Below are 18,534 nucleotides of genomic sequence, written 5' to 3'. Positions count from 1 at the left end.
TAAGAGCTCAGATTACTAATCAAATATCCTATTTACTAACAACATATACACATATTAAAGTTGTCATATTAATAGCTTAGGCTTAAGTTTTCCAAACCTTTTTTCCCCCCAAAAATTTGAGGAAAAATGGTTCAGCAATGTGAGATCGAGGCTTGTGAAAAATAGGTAGAAAGGTCCAGTGGCCAAAAATTCTTGAAGAGCTCTAGCACGCCCATGATTTGAAGCAGAAACTGAAAGTTTGTGTCTCTGAACCCAGGAATTCTGGTGCCCTGGAAAAAACCTATCCAGATTTGGTCAGTTCTGAATCTCTGAAAATCACCATCTACAGATCTCTATTGCTAGTTCTTAGTTTTCTGAACACTCCAACTGCACTGCACATGCTCCCAAACCCTGCTGATTCTCCTGTAGTATACATGTAAGCCCGAGGGCCTACACAGCAAAAAAACCCACCCACTGTGGGCCTGTGCCAGTTAACCCAGGCTTGTATGGCTCCTGTGTAGACTCCCACAGGGTCCTAGAGCCCAGGCTCCAACCCCAGCCCAGATGTCTACACAGCAATGAATGAGCCCCACAGCCCGAGTCCCATGAGCTCAAGTTGTCTGGCATGGGCTAGCTGCGGGTTTTTCTTTGCTGTGTAGAAATACCTTGAGATTGAAATGCTGTAGCTCTGATGAAGCACAAAGCAAAATTCCTCCTTCTCCAGAAAGGTGCACTGAGCTGGAAGCTTTGTCACCTCCTCTTCCTCTTTAGCCTAAGGAAATAAATGCTGGGCTGGGAGCCAGGAAGCCATAACTTACTGTGTTAATTCTGTGCACTTCACAACCCATAGTACAAAGATCACATATTCCAACCTTTGGAGGCAGACAAGTATAAAATTCCCCACACTTTAGAGAAGATAGAAAAAGTAATTTCTGGCTGATTTGGGAACAGAACCCAAGTTTCTAAAACGACAGACCCACTAGTTTCATGTACCTAGATGCACTACTTCTTGGCATGCTCATTTTGAATGTGTGTGCTTGGCTAACATTGAGGTTCATAATGCAGACCTGGCTGATGAGCCGTACTGGGGGTTGGTTACGCTGTCTGTAAAGCGTGGCTGCTCCTGCATAGCCATGTTTGAAAAGTGTTCTGAAACCTAGAGATGCTACGTAAATACAAAACATGATTCAAAGACAAATAGGAGAGATGTCTATCACTTAAACCCTTGCTCTAATCTGTAGACCGAACTCCTCTAAAAAAAGCTAGGAAGACCCTGCGTTTGCTAGGGGAAAAAAGATGCATTAATATTACAAAATCCTAGTGAAGATAAAGCCATTTGTAGTTTCCATGTGGTTGAAAAGACCACAGGGGAGGCTACTAGGGCTAGATGATCAAAGGTATTTTAGGTGTCTAAAGATGAAAATAGATGCTTTAGGGAAATCCTCTTAGGCACCTATCTCCCGTTGACAGCAATGGAAGTTAGGTGCCTAACCTACTTAGGCACTTTTGAAAAGCTCACTAGGTGCCTGTCACATCTACACTAAACTGAAAGTCTGGCCCCTAGTCTTTACCTCAACCTGCGAACTTGTGTGGAGACTGCAAACTCCCTCATCTTCGATAGGATTTTACCTTGAGACAGCTAACTTAAGATCATCTTTATTTCTATGGAAGACATGACAACCCAGGAATCCAGACACACAATATTCTATTGCTGTGCAGTGAATAGCTACAGATGATGGACTTTGTTTTCAATATTTTATAGACACAGTTAAGACTGCAGATCTCTGGGGCAGTGATCATATCTTGACTAGTTACTGTAAAGCACCTAGCATGCTTTTAGTTGCTAAGAAATAGATACAAAATATATGTGCGATCTTAATATTTTTAAATTAAAGAGTATTTTTTTAAAATTCCTCCTTTCCACTTACCTGCCAGGTCCAGTGTTCTCTTGATGTGTGTGTTGAAAACTGCTGAGTGAAAACCCACAAGAAGGTGTTCCAATGGTGTGATTACAGTACTGAGTCAAGGGACCTTGATTCTATTTACAGCTCTGCCATTGATTTCTTATGTGACCTTAGTTAAATGAGTCAGCCTCTGCCTGAACCACTTGTAATGTTTGTTATGGAGATGCTTAGTACACTTGGAGGTTGAAACCATCTTTGGGAAGCACTTTCCCCAAAGAGAAGGCACAAATAGACATGCAAAGTTTTTCTCAATAACTATTGCAGGAGAAATAGTGTTGTGAAGTGAGACTGAGGGGCAAATTGGAACTTTAAAAAAAATGTGGTGTTTCAAAATGTACATCTATTTATTCATAAGGCTAAGGCACACACACTATTGTTGACCTAGATGAACTGCAAAAGCTCACCCAACTTCCCCTTCCCCATTTGTTAAGAGCCTAATAAAATTAGGAGATGGGGTACAGTCTCCTACCATATACCTGTCCTAAGTCTCTGTGGCTCTAGAGGCCTCCTGGGTTTTGCAGTTTTGAAGGTTGATTTATTTCAAAGTGGAGAAATTCTCCTTGTAAATGGCTGTCCAATGCAGTTTGCCTGCTCAATAACTCAAACTGAAGAACGGTCATATGAAAATTACTAGCTCCTTTCATCTTTCATGGTCCCTTCATCTTTCATGGTCCCTTTCCACCATGGCCCTAGCAGGGATGCTCTAGGTTATTCACCGTGTTCCATCACAGTAATATCCGAGTGCCTTCTAGCAATGCCTTAAAGGATGTGATGAGCAACTGCCATGTAGGGTTTGTTCTCTGACCCCTCCAGGGACAAACAAGAATGCAGTGGAATGTGTGTGGTAGGTATTTTTGTTGTTTTTAAATATAGGCACATTTATGTTAGAGAAGCCAAGGTCAGAGAAACCCACCTTGAACTTGGAGCAGAATTGTGGTGATTTGTGGTGGTCCTTAGTTCCCATGGGAATACATTCTAATCTTGGACTGGTACCTGAGATAGCTTTCTCCTGTCTCAGCCTTCATCCTATGCTGGAGAAAGTTCCATTGTTGCAAAGTAACTCTAGCCGTATAGCTGGAAAAGCTCCAGCTGATTTTGTATGGCCCCAGGTTGCGAAGGAAGGAAGCATGGGGAGCAGGGAGGAAGAGGAGGTAAAGAGGAGACAAGCTGTGACAGAGTTGCAGTAGTGCTTCTTAGGGGGCTCACAGCTTTCTAATTCAAAGACTCCTTTCAGTTGTTGCACACCAGGTCCTCTTCTCTGAGCAAATCTGAACACCATACTGTCAGCATACATGACCCAGAAAGCTGCATATATTTGTTGCTGAATAGATCCCTTAGAACGCAAACACACTGCTTCCTCCCTCATCTTTGCTACTCGGGAGATGTTCTGAACAGTACTATGGAGTATGTCAACTACAGAAACTAATCTTTCGGGTGTTCAGCACCTGCAGCTCCCATTGACTCCAACTACTGGAAATCAGGCCACTTAAGTGCCATGAGGATGTAGAGTCCAACTTTAGGCTCCTATTTTTAAAAATATGGGTAATCAGTGTTTGGTAGCAGTCTAAAGACTCCTGCTACCCTACCCCTAATCAGTACATGCATTGTTTATCAGGAAACAGTTTCCTCTCATTATTACTCGCTAAAACAACAAGGAGCCCTTGTGACACCTTAGAGACAAACAAATTTATCTGGGCATAAGTTGATACAGACTAACACAGCTACCACTCTGAAACCTATTATTCAGCTGGAGTTTTTGCAACTACTTGTGTGCGCTTGGGCCCATATCAAGGAGGTACAGTGGAGAAAACTGAAGCCTACAGATCAAGGGTCGGCAACCTGCGGCACACATACTGATTTTTAGTGGCACTCTGCTGCCAGCTGGGGTCTCAGCCGCTGGCCCACTCCCTGGATGAATGAAACCCCAGGCTGGTAGCAGGTTGAGTGGGGCCGGCGACTGGGACCCCGGCTGGCAGGAGCCGGTGGATGGAACCCCAGACTGGCAGACAGATGCTCAGCCCGCAGCCAGTCTGGAGTCCCAGATCCACTCAGCCCGTTGCCAGCCTGGATGGACGGAACCCCAGGCTGGCAGCAGGCTGAGTGGGGCCAGTGGATGGATCCCCATACTGGCAGCAGGCTGAGCTGCTCAGCCTGCTGCCGGTCTGGGGGTCTGTCCGCTGGTCCCTGTAAATATAAAATGTATTACTGGCACGCAAAATTAATGAGGACTTAGCACACCACTTCTCAAAGGTTGCCAACTCCTGCTATAGACAAACTGTACCACAGCCATTTAATAATCTTTGTTTTTCTTAAAGAGGACAATAAAGTTACAGTATGATCTTAATTGATGAAAAAAGCAGTACATCTGGGAAAATACATGCACACAGCAATATTCCTCTGTCCCATAACTTACAAACTTATTTGGCTGGCATTAAGTTTTTGGCCAATTCTCTCTCTAAACTAAGGTCTCTCCTCCCTTCCCTTCCAATATAGTACATTCTATAAATGATATAATTATGAAAGAGAGAGAAAGGTTGTGACTGGGCAACAAAATACCAATAGAAATTCAATGTGTTAGTAAGTGTAAAGCAATGGACATTGGAAAAAATAATCCCAACTAGACCCCATCATTCTGTATGTATAATGAGTTACTACTCAAGACAGATCTTGAAATCAATGTGGACAGGTCTCTGAAAACATCCGCTCAACATGCGGCAGCAGTCAAAAAAAGCTAACAATATTAGGCATTATTAGGAAAGGGATAGATAAGAGAGAAAATCTCATAATGCCACCAAGTCTGTAGTACTCCCACACCTTAAATACTGTGGCCAATTCTGGTTGTCCCATCTCTCAAAGGATATAGAGGAACTGGAAAAAATTCAGAGAAGGGCAAAGATGATAAAGGGTATAGAATAGCTTCCATATAAGGGGAGACTAAAAAGATTACAGCTGTTCTTAGAAAAGGAGGCAACTGGAGGGCAGATATGATAGGGTAAATAACATTTTTTCCACACCATGATTTTATAGACTCTCTCACAATACCACCACCAGGGATCACCCAATGAAATTAATAGGCAGTAGATTTAATACAAACAAGAGGAAGTACACTTTCATACGAAATGCACAATTAACATGTAGAACTCATTGCCATGCGATATTGTGATGGCCAAAAGCATCACTGGGTTCAAAAAAAGAACTAGATAATCTCAGAGGATAGGTTCATCAGTGGCAATTAGCCAAGCTGTCCAGGAATGCAACCCTGTGCTCAGGGCCAGAGACGTAACCAGCCAACTTAGCACCCAGAGCAAGCAAGCACATTTGCATCCCCTACTGTTTTTTCATCATCTCCCACCTCCCTACTCCCTCACCCTGGTTATGGCCCTGCTCAGGGCAATCCTAAGACTGACTGCCAAGCTGCCCTGTTCTGTACACTTCCCCTGAAGCTGTGGTACTGGCCACTGTCAGAAACAGGATTGTGGGCTAAATGCTGCATTGGTCCAGTATGGCAGTTCTTATGGATTTTAATCTGTTGAAAAGCATACATTTCATACTGTGCTAATCTATTCAACAAGATAAGTGTATCTGAGATGATTAACTGTACTGATTACATGAATACATAGTTCAGTTATTTGCACACCTAACTGATACAATTGTTGGTTTTAAAACTTTTGCCAATAACTAAATCTGGGTATGCGTAAAACGGCTAATGAAATCTGAAAGACTGGCTCATCTCTGTGCATTCAAACCCTGTCTTTTAAAAAAAATTAAATACCTCCAACTCCACCCCTGCACCACGCCAAAAGTTAGCATAAACTATAATTCAAGAATTCTGTTATGTTGAGGGAATGGTTTAGTGGTCTAATTAATTCTTGAGATTTATACTTCTAAGAATTTCTAAGAGCTAATTCAACCCTTCCTCTTTCAGAAGCTAATAATCGGTTCCATGACCTTTACTGATCATAGGGGCTTTTTGGATGAATTCTTAAAAACAAAGGTTGTGTGTCCATACTGCAAAAACACATTTCAGCGCTGGGGTATATGTATATGCTGTAAAGAATTTCAGGATTCAGTCAGGATGAAAGATGTTGGAAACAAGCAAAGGATACTTTCATACAGTACTGCATAATTAACTCTAGATTCCCCACTGAAATGTACTAGCATTACAAAGTTAACCAGATTTATTTCAGAAGTTTGGAATCAATTTCAATCAGAACAGTTAGGGAAAAAGTGTCTTATTAGAAAAGTTTGTAAAAACTTTAAGCTTTCAGTTTACAGATGTTCAATAAAAGGAGTGCCTAGTCTTTGTTCTAAGTGCTACTTAACATGCATTAATTACTCCAGGACCCCCCTTCACTCAATTATCTAATTACTCAGTAGCTTAAAGCATACTTGATCTTCGAATAGCAACTGGAGTCCTCCAATCTGGGGGGAGAGGGGGAAGGGAATGTCTTGCAACAGGGCATAAAAGTTGATAAAACAGGATTATTTTACACCTAGGAAGAGTTCCAAAGCTAGGGAATCAATGATATTCCAGCTACAATGCACTGAACTAAAGCTATTAAGCTACTGTATTTTACCAACAATGCAATAACCTGCTTTTTGTACAGGATTTTTTAAAACCATTTATACGGGACACTTTCTGCTCACTTGTTCACTCACTCTAGTCAAGTTAGTTGTACCAGTATCAAGAGAATACAAAGGGTCTCTTTTTGGGTACATTATTGCACAGGATCAACACCAGGCAAACATACAATCTGGTTGTAAACACTATTTTGTACTGGACCCAAAGGCTATGAATGTACAGTTGGAGAAATAAATGAAAACCTCTCCTAAAATGACAAAAGTAGTCCTCCAATAATCATTTTGAAGGTTAAGGCAATGCTACTTTTTACTTCCCTAAAAAACATGTCTACACAAACCACCACCATTACATCTGTACATCTGTTATATGAAAAACACTCCAAGTGTTCCTAGTCCCCAAGTTCCCATGATACAGGTTTTGTTTTCAACTGTTCTTAATTCTCCAATCCTCACTATGAAAACACCAAGAGCTCCATGTACTTGAGATTTTAGAGAGGAGTTTAATAAACTAACATCTTTGATATTTGTTGCCAGAAAGCCAACAGTACTATACTCAGCATGCTAGGCAATGTATTACATACTAAAACTCTAGAGGAGTAAGCTTGTCAAAATTGGGAACCAAAGAAGCCCCTTATGAAAAACGATTAAGTTTACGTTGAAGGCAGGAAGATGGTGACAACATGGACAGCTCAAATCTATATAAAAACTCTCACGAGAAGCTGCAGTATATTCAGCTAGGTTTATACTGCTGCACAGAACAAAGATGAACTGAAAATATACTTATTTCACAATAGGGTAAGATGGGCTTGCAGTGCTTTGAGGTCTCTTTAGTATACAGTGTTTACAATAAGTTTCTTCTACAATTCAAGGTCTTTTCAGATCATAAACCCAGTGGAGTGCAAATGAAGTAGATGATGAGTGACTTGCATTTTACTATTCATTACAGATCATCAATTCAAGGGTCTGGATAAAATTATTTGAATTATGGTAGCACCTAGTAATCCTGGTCAAGTTCCTCTTCATTCTACTCCCTTTCTAATCAGAAACTGGCAAATGTTCTTGTAACTAAAACAGGGCAAGTTAACACTTTAAAACAGGCTCCTGGAGCACTTGACAATTTATAGCAGGCCAAGCCACGTGGAAGAAAGTCTTGGAGCCCTGCCTGAGACAGTTGGTGTTAGTGCATAAGTTTTTTGGACCTAGATACCTTATGGTACTTGCAGAACAATTTTTTTTTGGGTCTCTCTCTTGCAGGGACAACTGCTGGATTCCCCTGTTGGTGGCTTATTCTTTCAATGTGTGGAACAATTAACTGTGGAGCTTAAGGAGTAGGGAGTTGCTTACTCCACACTAGTCTCATACCATAACAGGTCTGTCAGATCACATTTTCTGATGAGTAAATGTTGGTTTAGAGAGGGGTGGGCAAACTTTTTGGCCTGCAGTCTCTCACTTCACTGACCTAATAACCCCACCTCTATGAAAGGCATAGTGCTTCGGTTGATGTAGTTAGGGCAACACAATATCTGTGCAGACAGTGCGTTACTTACATCACTTGTTGGTGTCCAGCAGTGGGGCTCTGTGCAGAGCAGACAGCTTGGGCTGTTGGCACCTGGCAGCAAGGCTCCAGCTGTGAGCCCCACGCAAGGTTGACTGCTTGGGCTGTGAGCACCCCCTTCCCCACTTGTTAGTGCAAGTGCTCCCAGTGAGGACGCAATCCACTGGCAAGAGGGTAGTATGGACATGGAAAACTGAAGTAACTACCGCAGTGGTTGTAGGTAGACCTAACATAGGTGGACCTAATTGTCTAGTGTAAACAAGGTGTATGGTTTTAAAGCTGCTATTAAGCCCTGGAACTGTGGCACTCTGGATATGAAATAGGGAAGTCAGGTGACAGATGGAGCATAATGCCTTCCATTTTTGACTTAGGCCAAGACAGGTTGCCCAACAAATTATCCTGTTAAGGAGTTAACAGAAGTGCCACTTGGCAGATGCTTGGATTTTCAGCCACTGCAGGCCTGTTTGCCTTCTATTCTCCATAGCAGAATGAAGAAAATGACATGAAGACAGCTCACTTTCCAGGTATTATGACTATGTTGATTTGTCCAGAGAGTTAGGGACTCTGAGCTTTCACTTGGACCAACGAAGCATATCAGAACAGGGGCTTACCCTAAGCCCAAGATATGCAGCCAACAGAGCCTAGACTTAGCTACATTTTACTGAGATCCCTGAGGCTTTAAACCACTGTTGCCCCAGATCTCTTCATTCCTTCATTTATTTTCATAATTCAATGAATCATAGTAGCTGGTAGTTCACTTACCCAGTTCAAGATATCATGGCCCTGAATTAGGCTATGAAGTTGTTCTTATCTCAACTAGTCAAAGTACTTCATACTTACACTAACAAAATGGTCCAATATATGCCACTTTCTAGCCAAAGGAGTACCTTGCTAAAAACAACATAATAGGAGCAGGGTACCACTTTCATTAGTTTTGTTATGAGTGATAAAGTACAGTACTTGCAGAGATGCTTTTTTTCTTTTTTATTGCTGTTAATTCAAGGAAGAAAGGTTGCATAAAATCCAATCTGTTCTAGAAATATAAGTGACCTTTCCAGTACATAACATTTCAAATATCAAAGTATATGGTAAACATACAAATAAAGAGAAGGTAACATACCTCCTATTTACAGTACAGTATTTTAAATCATAAAATAAGTTCCATAAAGTACAACTGGCAGGTAATTCACAATCTGAGTCCATTGGTGCTTTAACACCCTCACTTAAACTCAAATGTAGTTAACTCATTTAATAATGCGGTCCAAAAATACCCAGATCAAATAAAATATTTTTAATCAAAATAATTTCCATTTACTACTTACTTTTTCTTTTCTTTTTAAAAGTAAAGCTTTCATCTACCCCACCCCACCCCAAGGCGGAGAAATGTATACTGGTGCTATAAATATAAATGCTACCTATGAAGACATTTAGTAAATTAAGCTTTTTTTCTTCAAGTTTTTGTTTAGCAATTAGGCAGCTGAACCCCCAGACAGTTTTACTTTTGTCACCCTACTGCATACCAGCATCTTGCTTTCATTTCTGCTATGAACTGTGAGGAATGCTAAAAACCTATGGATATACAGTGGTAATTATTCATTGGTGTTGAATGTAGCAGTCATGAAAAATACACTCAATCTTCCAGATAACCTCAGTGCACTTTAGGAAATCAAATATTACCTGGAAGCAATTTAGTACATATTGGCTTTTAAAAATAAAAATACAGCAGCATTAAAACTTATTGATATGACACCAACATGATTAATACCATCTTAGCACACACATTTCAGTCTTTCACATTATACCATAATCACGCATAGTGGTAAATTATTATAAAATAGTGACTTTGCTATTTGGTAGACTGGTCCTAATACGAATACTTATTTTGCAGAAAACCATAAATGGTTTATTTCATTCTGAACAAAAGTTACATTCTAAATACAATGCAACACTAATAGTTTAGGGGGAAATCAAAATCAAGTAATGTTCATTCTGTGTTGACACAGAAGTAGAATAGCTTAAAAAAGGACTCACTGTCAGCTTTCATTAGAAATGCAAACACATGGAATACAACATTCATACCACCCAACCCCACCCTTTTTCTCTTGCATCAATCAGGCTAAAACATCACAATGGAAATAAGATCTTTCGGTTTAAGCTTGTTCATGTTCATAAATCTGTTCAAGTCCACACAGTTTCATTCCCTTCCCACTTGAAGTATTTTCATTTACTCTGGACTCAGAATTGTGTGTATGTATAATACAAGATATTACATATATACACAATTCTGTGAGTCTTTAGTTGTGCTCCTCACAGAAGACTAAACAATTTTCCCATATAATTCATGAGCATAACAATTTGCTATAGTATGGACAAAGTCTGTATAAACTGCCAAATACTCATGTAGGCCAATGAAACCATGTGGACACACAGTGAAGATGGGAGAAAAACAAAAACAGCAGCATAAGGAGAACAGGCTGGAGGTGGAGTGGGGTGGGACAGAAGGGAGAAGATTGTGAGGGAACATGACAAGTTTCTTCTTTCAACCATATGGCTGCTTCACCAGTGATGTCAGAGGTCAAAGGACATTTTAAAAAATGCAGTAAACATTGCACGTCCTAAGTCTTCAGTGCAAAAGTATGGTTGAAATGCTCTTTTGATTGTTTGGCTGTGTGTTTGAGTTGCATGCATTATGAAAGCTTTTTGCAGACTCAGGAGATCAGGGACTCAATTTTCTTCTTTTGTATTGAACAGAGGTGCAAGAGCAATGAAAAATTCCAAAGGAATATAAAACCAGGATATCCTAAATGCAAGACCACAGGAAACATTCCCTCTCTCCCCCCCCAATTCCCGAAACTTCAGTTTGTTATGTAGGCAATGTTTACTTGTTTCAGTCTGCAGAATCCAACGTATCATTGGAAGGGGGAGGGGGAGGTGCGTATCTCAGTCTGTAAGTGCCTAAAACAGGAAAGAGAACTACTAAGTCACTGTTTACAATTAAACAGATTACAAACCACTACAAGGTATCAAAATGGACATGCTCTTGAAAAAGCACTATCTTGTTCTCCGATCTTATTTAAAAAGGACGGCTCAAACTTCATAGTTTTTCCATCTCCTTGATGAAGTGTCAGCATAAAAGAAATCCAACCTAAAAATGTAAGACACTACCTCCCCTGGAAAAATGCTAAGTAAAAGCAACCCCCAAACACCAAGACTAATTTTTCTTGTTCAAGTTTGGCAAAAATGATTAAGGTCAGAGCAGACACACACTGAGGATCAGAAAGGAGGTGATGGAAAAAAATGTATTTAATGTTCTACAGGTACAAACACTGTTTCCCCCTCTTTTTTGAATGGAAAGAGGATGGAAGTTCTAAAACTGAAGTCACTTGTTAAATTTTAATTTCTTATTAGTGTCTTATTTCAATGTCTTTTTGCTGCAACTGTCTCTGGTTTCAAACAAATCCCACCCGCATAAAACAGGTTATACAGAAGACAGTTGGTTATGCAGAGGTAAAAAAATACATCAGAATGACCAGTTTGTTTTCCAAATCTTCACATGCTTTAGAAATCCAAGCCATGTATTGTATATAGTACCTGACAATTTCCAATCCTTTTTGCAACTGAATTCTACCAGAACATCAAAGGGAGTGGAAGACTTGATATTAATAGCATGCAAGTCTGAAAATACTGCCAAAAGCCTAGAGAAAAGAATGACAATTTAGAACAGAGATGGGTTGACTTCCTAGCCCCATTTCATACCCTTTTAAAATTTAGTTTAGTACCTGTGAACTCCATTTTCCCCAGTGTTTAATAATTGGGCCTAGATAAGCCTCTTTGCAGTTTTATAGCAGATCACTAGTGCACAACGTACATTTATACAAACAAACACGCACACACCTTTCTGCAAGAACAGAAACAGCATGGTCAGTAAGGTAAAGAGAAACTAGTAAACTCAAAAGCAAGTCCGTTGGGAGCTATCATGATTACCTTGCTGACTGGCCTCCATGGATGACTGCTTACAGTCCTGCGCATAGTGTCCACTTATACCACAATTGTAACATGAAACATTCCCATTCTTCTTGGGCCCCGATCCATTTGTGTTGGCAACTACATTAGGTGCTGGATATACAGGATAGTACCTCCCAAATCCTGCCATTTGCTGCATACCATAGTTGGCTTGGCTCCCCATTACTGGGTCATGCATCAATCCATTTGCATATGGAGTCTGAGGCAGAAAAAAAGGAAGTTGTGTTCCATTGCTTTGATGTGCCTGGTTGAGGTAGCTGCCATTGCAAAGAGATGGCAGAGTGAAGAATGGTGGAACTCTGTAGACTTGTCCATGAATAGGATTATGATAAAAATAGCTATTGATCTGAAGGCTTCCATTGGACCCACAGCTGCATCTACGTCCACAAGAACCACAAGCCCCAGACCCCAACTGCTGTGGAGGCATTAAAGTCCCATTAGTGTTAGTATTTCCAACAGCATTTATATAGGATGTGCTGTCACTCTGAGCAGTGCTGTGTGTTAAAGCAGGGCTTGGGCTAGGGGCAGGGCCTGGTGTATGGGTAGGTATTGCAGGGGGAATAGTTGACTGGATCTGACCAACACCTAAACCAGCTGACTGAGGTGTGGAAGTTGCTACAGCGTTCAGCACGTTTGTATTCTGGTTGGGCAACACACTGGTAGCATGAGGAGTGCCTGGCAAAGTATAGGAAGTCGGTGGAGGTGCTGTTGAAAGACCAGCTGCGGGAAGAACTACCTTTAGACTGGTAGGCTGAGGGATTGCTCCGGTGTTCCCCTCAATATGAGGCACCATTTGATTCAGTCCTACCACTTGGGATGCAGGTTTTGTGATGGGATCTGTATTAGGAACTGGGGATCCTGGAAAACTACCTGGGCTGTGGACTGGGATAAAGGCAGTATTTGGTGAGCCAATGCTTAAGTTTCCTGTTGGTTGCTGCGGTCCATTAACTGTGCAATTTTCAGATGATCCCTGCGGAGAGGGTATTTTCAATCTGTGTATTGCCAAGTGCAAAGCTGGGCTGCCAGGCTGGACAGAATGTGGAAGAAAAGTGGATGGTACCGGTAGAGGGGAAGTCAACAGCTCAAGGCGTTTTTCAGATTCACCAGAAGTCACTGGCCCTATTCCAACTGGAGTTGAATTTGCAGATTCTCTCATTGGCGATATAGCAACAGGAGTGGTAACAAGCATTCCCATTGTTTTACCATCAGCAGATATGGGTGGTGGAACTACAACTTCAGGTTTCTGTGCACCATTGTGCATCACACAGTGTAAGGCAGGCATAAATGAAATATGTTGAAACTTTGAATTTAAAGGATCCTCTGAAATACTTCCATTCTCATTACTCACTGAAGGAATCTGAGCTGCTGCTTTGATGTTTGATGGACTAACGGCACCATAAACAGTAAACCTGGCTGCATCTTGATTCCCAGAGTCCTCTGAATTGCTGTCTGTATCTGTTGAAGATAAAGCATTAGTGAAAAATTAAAAATGTACACTTGAGGTTTTACTATATTTTAATGGCACTAATAAGTGTTATTTCATCTTGATTTAGAATAAATTAAAGACCATATATCCACCTTTCCAACTTGAGTTGGACTGATATTCTCTTTTCAATTAGGGGCATATCTGCCTTGCTTTCCATTCTTTGCTAACACCAAATAATCCACTTGCTATTTTGTGTTTGTGACTTCTGTATACATATGTATAAGTGGAGGGCACAGAACAAATTAAGCTCCTCCCATCTACCTGGAAAGATGTGAAATCACTATGCCCCCAGCTGGTACAATTCTCAAAATATATGTGGCAGGGGAAGAGGAGAAAGAGCTCAGGCACACCATGTATATTTAAACAACTTTTCTGCTCCTTTAGCTTTTAGGACAGTTAAAACATTTTCATCTACTGCACTGTCAAATACAAGTAATCTACGGCAGGGGTTCTCAACCTTTTTCTGTTTGAAGATCCCCAACATGCTATAAAAACTCCATGGCCCAGCTGTGGCACAACTATTTTTCTGCATATAAAAGACAACGCTAGCTTAGGAAGTAGCTAACAGGGCAACTGCCCACGGCCGCACACTACAAGGGGCCTGTCAAAGCTAAGTTGCTCAGGCTTCGGCTTCAGCCTGAGCCCCGGGATGGTGGGGTTTGGGGCCCCAGGCTGCAGTCCTGTGCGGTGGGGCTTTGGCTTTCTGCCCTGGGGCGTAGCAAGTCTAACTCTGGCCATGCTTGGCAACCCCCTGAAACACGCTCACAGCACCCCAGAGGGCCCCGGACCCTTGACTGAGAACCACTGATCTACAGCACTGAAAACAAACATGGTTAGTACTGAGATTTCTATACAATAAGTTTGCTAATTTTTTTTTTAAAAAAAGCTTTCATGTGCCACTTCTCAATTTTCAAAAGAAAGCATTTCTTGTATTTAACCAAGTCTCTCAAGTGTTAGAGCCCCAACACAATATTAAGTATATGAAAGCCAGGCAGCAAACATGACCACTAGTCCATCATTCAAAGAAAATAAAAAAGCATAAGTAAATGGTGAAAAATAAATTAAGATGAAAAAAGACTAAAGTACTAACAACTCAGGTAGAGATATTTAAATATATACACAACGATTTTTACCTTGACAGTGTTCCTAAAACCTAAGATGGTCTGCCTTAACCAAAGGCTAGTCAGGCAATCCAAAGGAATAAGCCATGAAACAATGTAGTGTCTACATAAAAAAAGGTGTAGTCCTTCTTATACAGTGCATGCCACCATGCATTACTCCACATGGTCTCCTTCCCATCCCTGGCTCCTACCCAGCCTTGTGTTCATCCTGCCTCCATTGCCCAGCTCCACAATAGACTGCATATATCCTCACTCAACATCGCATTTCGTTTTATGTTTAAAAAGCTGAACGTAGAAGAAGAGTATAAGGCACTGAGTGGGGCTAATTACAAGGCACATAGGGAAGAGGTCTGAAAATGCTATGCAGGGAACCTGAGGCAGGGAGGAGCTCCAAGTCTCTTACAAGCAAACATACAAAATTACAGAAGGTGAAAAATTTCACCAAAAGTGGAAAGTTTTTCTTGACTTATCAGATTGAGAGATATTACAGCTGAAAAATGACAAGGTGTAATTGTGCCGCACATTTGGAATCTTACAGCTGAATCTCAATGTGGAGACTTTGTATATGCGGTATGAAGCTGAGCATTGCTCCTTTTTTCCTGGGGTGTGTATGTTAGTGCCAATGTATTTATCTTGGAGATTTTTTTGTATGTTTTATATTAAAGTAAAATTCAAAGCTATTTTTTAAAAGCTTTTGAAAACAGCTCCTCTCAGGAAGGCTGACAGCAGAACATTCTCCAGAGAAGTTATTTCAAATATAGACTATGTTGTCACCTCAAGCCTGCAGTGAACAAATGCAATATCTGTACATCATCTAATCGCATTTTGCATAACTTTGTAATTTCCAAGGAATTCCTTATCAGTTAAAAAAAGCTTTGGAAATTGCCAAAATGTTGTCGCGTTATTGAAAGTAAATCCATAACTTGTTACAGAACTGTGTCTGCAGGAGATCTATTGTTTGTTCACTGCCTTCTGGAAGGTGCCATTTGAGCACTGGTCTACTAAACCCAGGGTTGTGAGTTCAATCCTTGAAGGGGCCATTCAGGGATTTGGGGATTGGTCCTGCTTTGAGCATGGGGTTGGACTAGATGATCTCCTGAGGTCCCTTCCAACCATAATAATCTATGATTCTATGTGACATGCACTATACTCCTTCACAGTAAATAGACAGCTTGGTGTCTTCCAATGATGTTGCTAACTGACGCACATTTTCCTACTGTCATATGACAGCATGTGTGACAAGGGGTTATTATAAATGGTATAAAATGAAGGGGATCAGTTAAGTATTGCAAAGCAAAGATTAGCATTTCTTGCCTTCAGGCATCAATACTACAAAATGCATCACCTAGGTACTCTCTACCATCAACACAAACGAACATACGTATCTGGATGTAAGTTAAGTGTCAGAAGTGTTAAGTAACTTTGGTGTTTTAAAAAGAAGAGGAAAAACCTTAGTGAAATTTTTGGAATACTGTTTTCTTGGAGGCATAAAATTAGTCAATTGGCAAATTGAGTAATTGAGTATACCTAGAAGTGAGTTATTGAACACTGCAAAACAAGGTTTTGAAATAACAGTGAAAACTTGAATCCTGACCAACTGGCAATGTGGTAATGAAATATATGACTGAGGCAATCACAGTTACACTACTTATAGATTATAGGAATAAAGATTAAACCAGACCGTTGGTAGAGAATTCCAGAGTAAGTGGTTAAGCTCAATGTTTGCCCTATTGAGGTGTCCAAACAAGTACGTACATACATACGTACACACTCACACACACACACACACACTGCACAAATCCAACCTCTGTCTTTCTCTTCTTCACTTTCAAAGCTTTCCCTCCCATGTCGTGGGCTAGAAGGAGAACTGTAACTCTCTGAAGACGTTTCTCCACATGTGTCATGTCCAGATCCAACGTCCAAATTCAGATCTAAAAATAAAAAGAACCTCTCTTTTTATTTTGTATCACACTGTATGGCAGCTGGGTTATTTTGAATTGCTCATATCCTACTAGTTCAGACTAATTTCTATATGTACATAGAACCAAAAGAAAGGATAAATGCTCAGTCAAATGGTATCCCTTGCTGAACTGCAGTATAACAATCATGTCCTTTCTTTTGAATTTTTATCAAATATACTGTTAGGAGGACTTTCAACCACACACACACTTCCCCACTTTAGACTTATTGGGAGAAAGCTCAATTTCCTGGAGAGTTTTAATAGTTAAATATGTAGTAAAACAGAGTCATGATAGATCATATCACTCATCCTACCCAACCAAGTGCTAGCAGACTTCTTGAGAGTGAGAATTTTGTATTCACTCAAATGAGATTGAAAAAACAAGGTAGTCTAATATTCTCTTAGCTATAAAGGTCAATATTTGCTGCTCTGGTCACTGAAAACAAAATCCTCAAGTGGAATCTCAGAAGTATCTCACAGTGTACAAAGCTACAACATAATTAACTGATGGCATGGTAAGACTACAAACAAGAACAAAAGACCAGAGGTAGGAGATGTCACGAAAGACAAAAAGTGGTCTAGTTTTACCAACCCAAACAGAACATTCTTAGACCATGCCTGGTTATAGCTACAGAGGGATTCCAGCATGACATTCAGGAAGGACATTCTTCACAGACTGAGCTCTGCCTTTGAGCCCATTTCAGATACAACTTAGTATGTTGTGCAAATATAACCTGGCTGATCACAAACGTTTGGGAAGAATACAAGTGACCATCTCACCTCAAGTAACTCAGTAAAGTCAGGGTAGAAACCACCAGCTTTGCCATACGCTAAGCAACAAGCAGGCAAGCACATTCTGTAACTATTACCTTGAAATTGACACAACTCCAAATAAAAGCAAATTGCTTTACTTGTTCACTTGTGATTTGGTTATCACCTTGGCGACGGTCCCTGTCAGGCAACATTCAAATGGTAATTGATCCTCCAGAATACTAGTGCATTATGGACTTCCATACAAAGGGAACAATCCAGACATGCCTTAACTTCTGAAGCTCTCAGAGGCATTGATCTGGACTCCCCTGCTTGTTCTCACCAAAATACCCCAGAATTTCCCTTAACAGAATTCTTGATATATGTATTGTCAGTCTTCAACAGTAAACTCTCCAGAAATATTATGCTATATAAAACACCATGTAAATTTACGGTATTAAGTGTCTGCTTGCCATCTCCTCAAACCACCACAATACTCAAATACAGGATATTACCTGAATCTTATCTGGGTTAAAAACTTAAATCACCTCTCTTATCCAAACAAAAAAGTGTGCCAGACAGCCACCACAGTGTACAGTTGGGTTGACAAAGGACACAAGTAATCATCTTCATTAGAATATTTTCCTGCAGATCAAAACATCCCTTAGCATGGTCACACAGATTGAAAAGAAGGACCCCAAGATAGAAGTCTGTAGCATTTCAAGAATGAATTGTGTCAGTCAACCAAGTATCCCTCAACACTTTGAGACCTCCTCTAGGACTGAGTTCAGCCACTTGGTGGTACCAATACCTTATGATCAATTGCAATCAAAGATCATCAGCAAGGACAGACTTTTTTGTCCATAGTTCATGCCATGACAATCTGAACTGGACTGATTGACGTTTAATTGACAACACCTTACATTAAAAACTGTCCCAAGGGCTAACCAGAAGACAGTTGAGCATTGCACCTATTCAAGAAAAATTAGTTTCCATCAGCTGTGGAATAAGCACTTTTTCAATAGCTTTAATCAGCCAGGGAGAACGCTGATCTGCATTTACAGGGAATGTCAACTTGCCAGTCAAGCAATATTTAGATCTATACAATAGAAGGC

The 18,534-nt window shown here is 40.5% G+C and overlaps 1 protein-coding gene across 4 annotated transcripts in view; it reads right to left on the bottom strand.

The window, feature by feature from the left end:
• Positions 1–18,534, bottom strand: part of ZCCHC2 (zinc finger CCHC-type containing 2) — a 347,582-nt gene that overhangs the window by 232,826 nt on the left and 96,222 nt on the right. For 3 of the 4 annotated variants that reach the window (XM_075062813.1, XM_075062812.1, XM_075062814.1), the window contains 3 exons: positions 16,515–16,640; positions 12,064–13,557; positions 9,047–11,034 (listed from right to left, as the gene is read on the bottom strand). In XM_075062813.1, coding sequence (XP_074918914.1) covers positions 10,967–11,034; positions 12,064–13,557; positions 16,515–16,640 — 1,688 coding nt within the window. In that variant the 3' untranslated portion in view covers positions 9,047–10,966. Of the gene's footprint in view, positions 1–9,046; positions 11,035–12,063; positions 13,558–16,514; positions 16,641–18,534 lie in introns of those variants that run through there. The other variant, XR_012655308.1, reaches the window with a different exon arrangement.

Source organism: Chelonoidis abingdonii, chromosome 2 (assembly GCF_003597395.2).
Source record: "Chelonoidis abingdonii isolate Lonesome George chromosome 2, CheloAbing_2.0, whole genome shotgun sequence".
Classification (NCBI taxonomy): Eukaryota; Metazoa; Chordata; order Testudines; family Testudinidae; genus Chelonoidis; species Chelonoidis abingdonii.
This window is presented reverse-complemented; position numbering and strand designations above follow the sequence as displayed.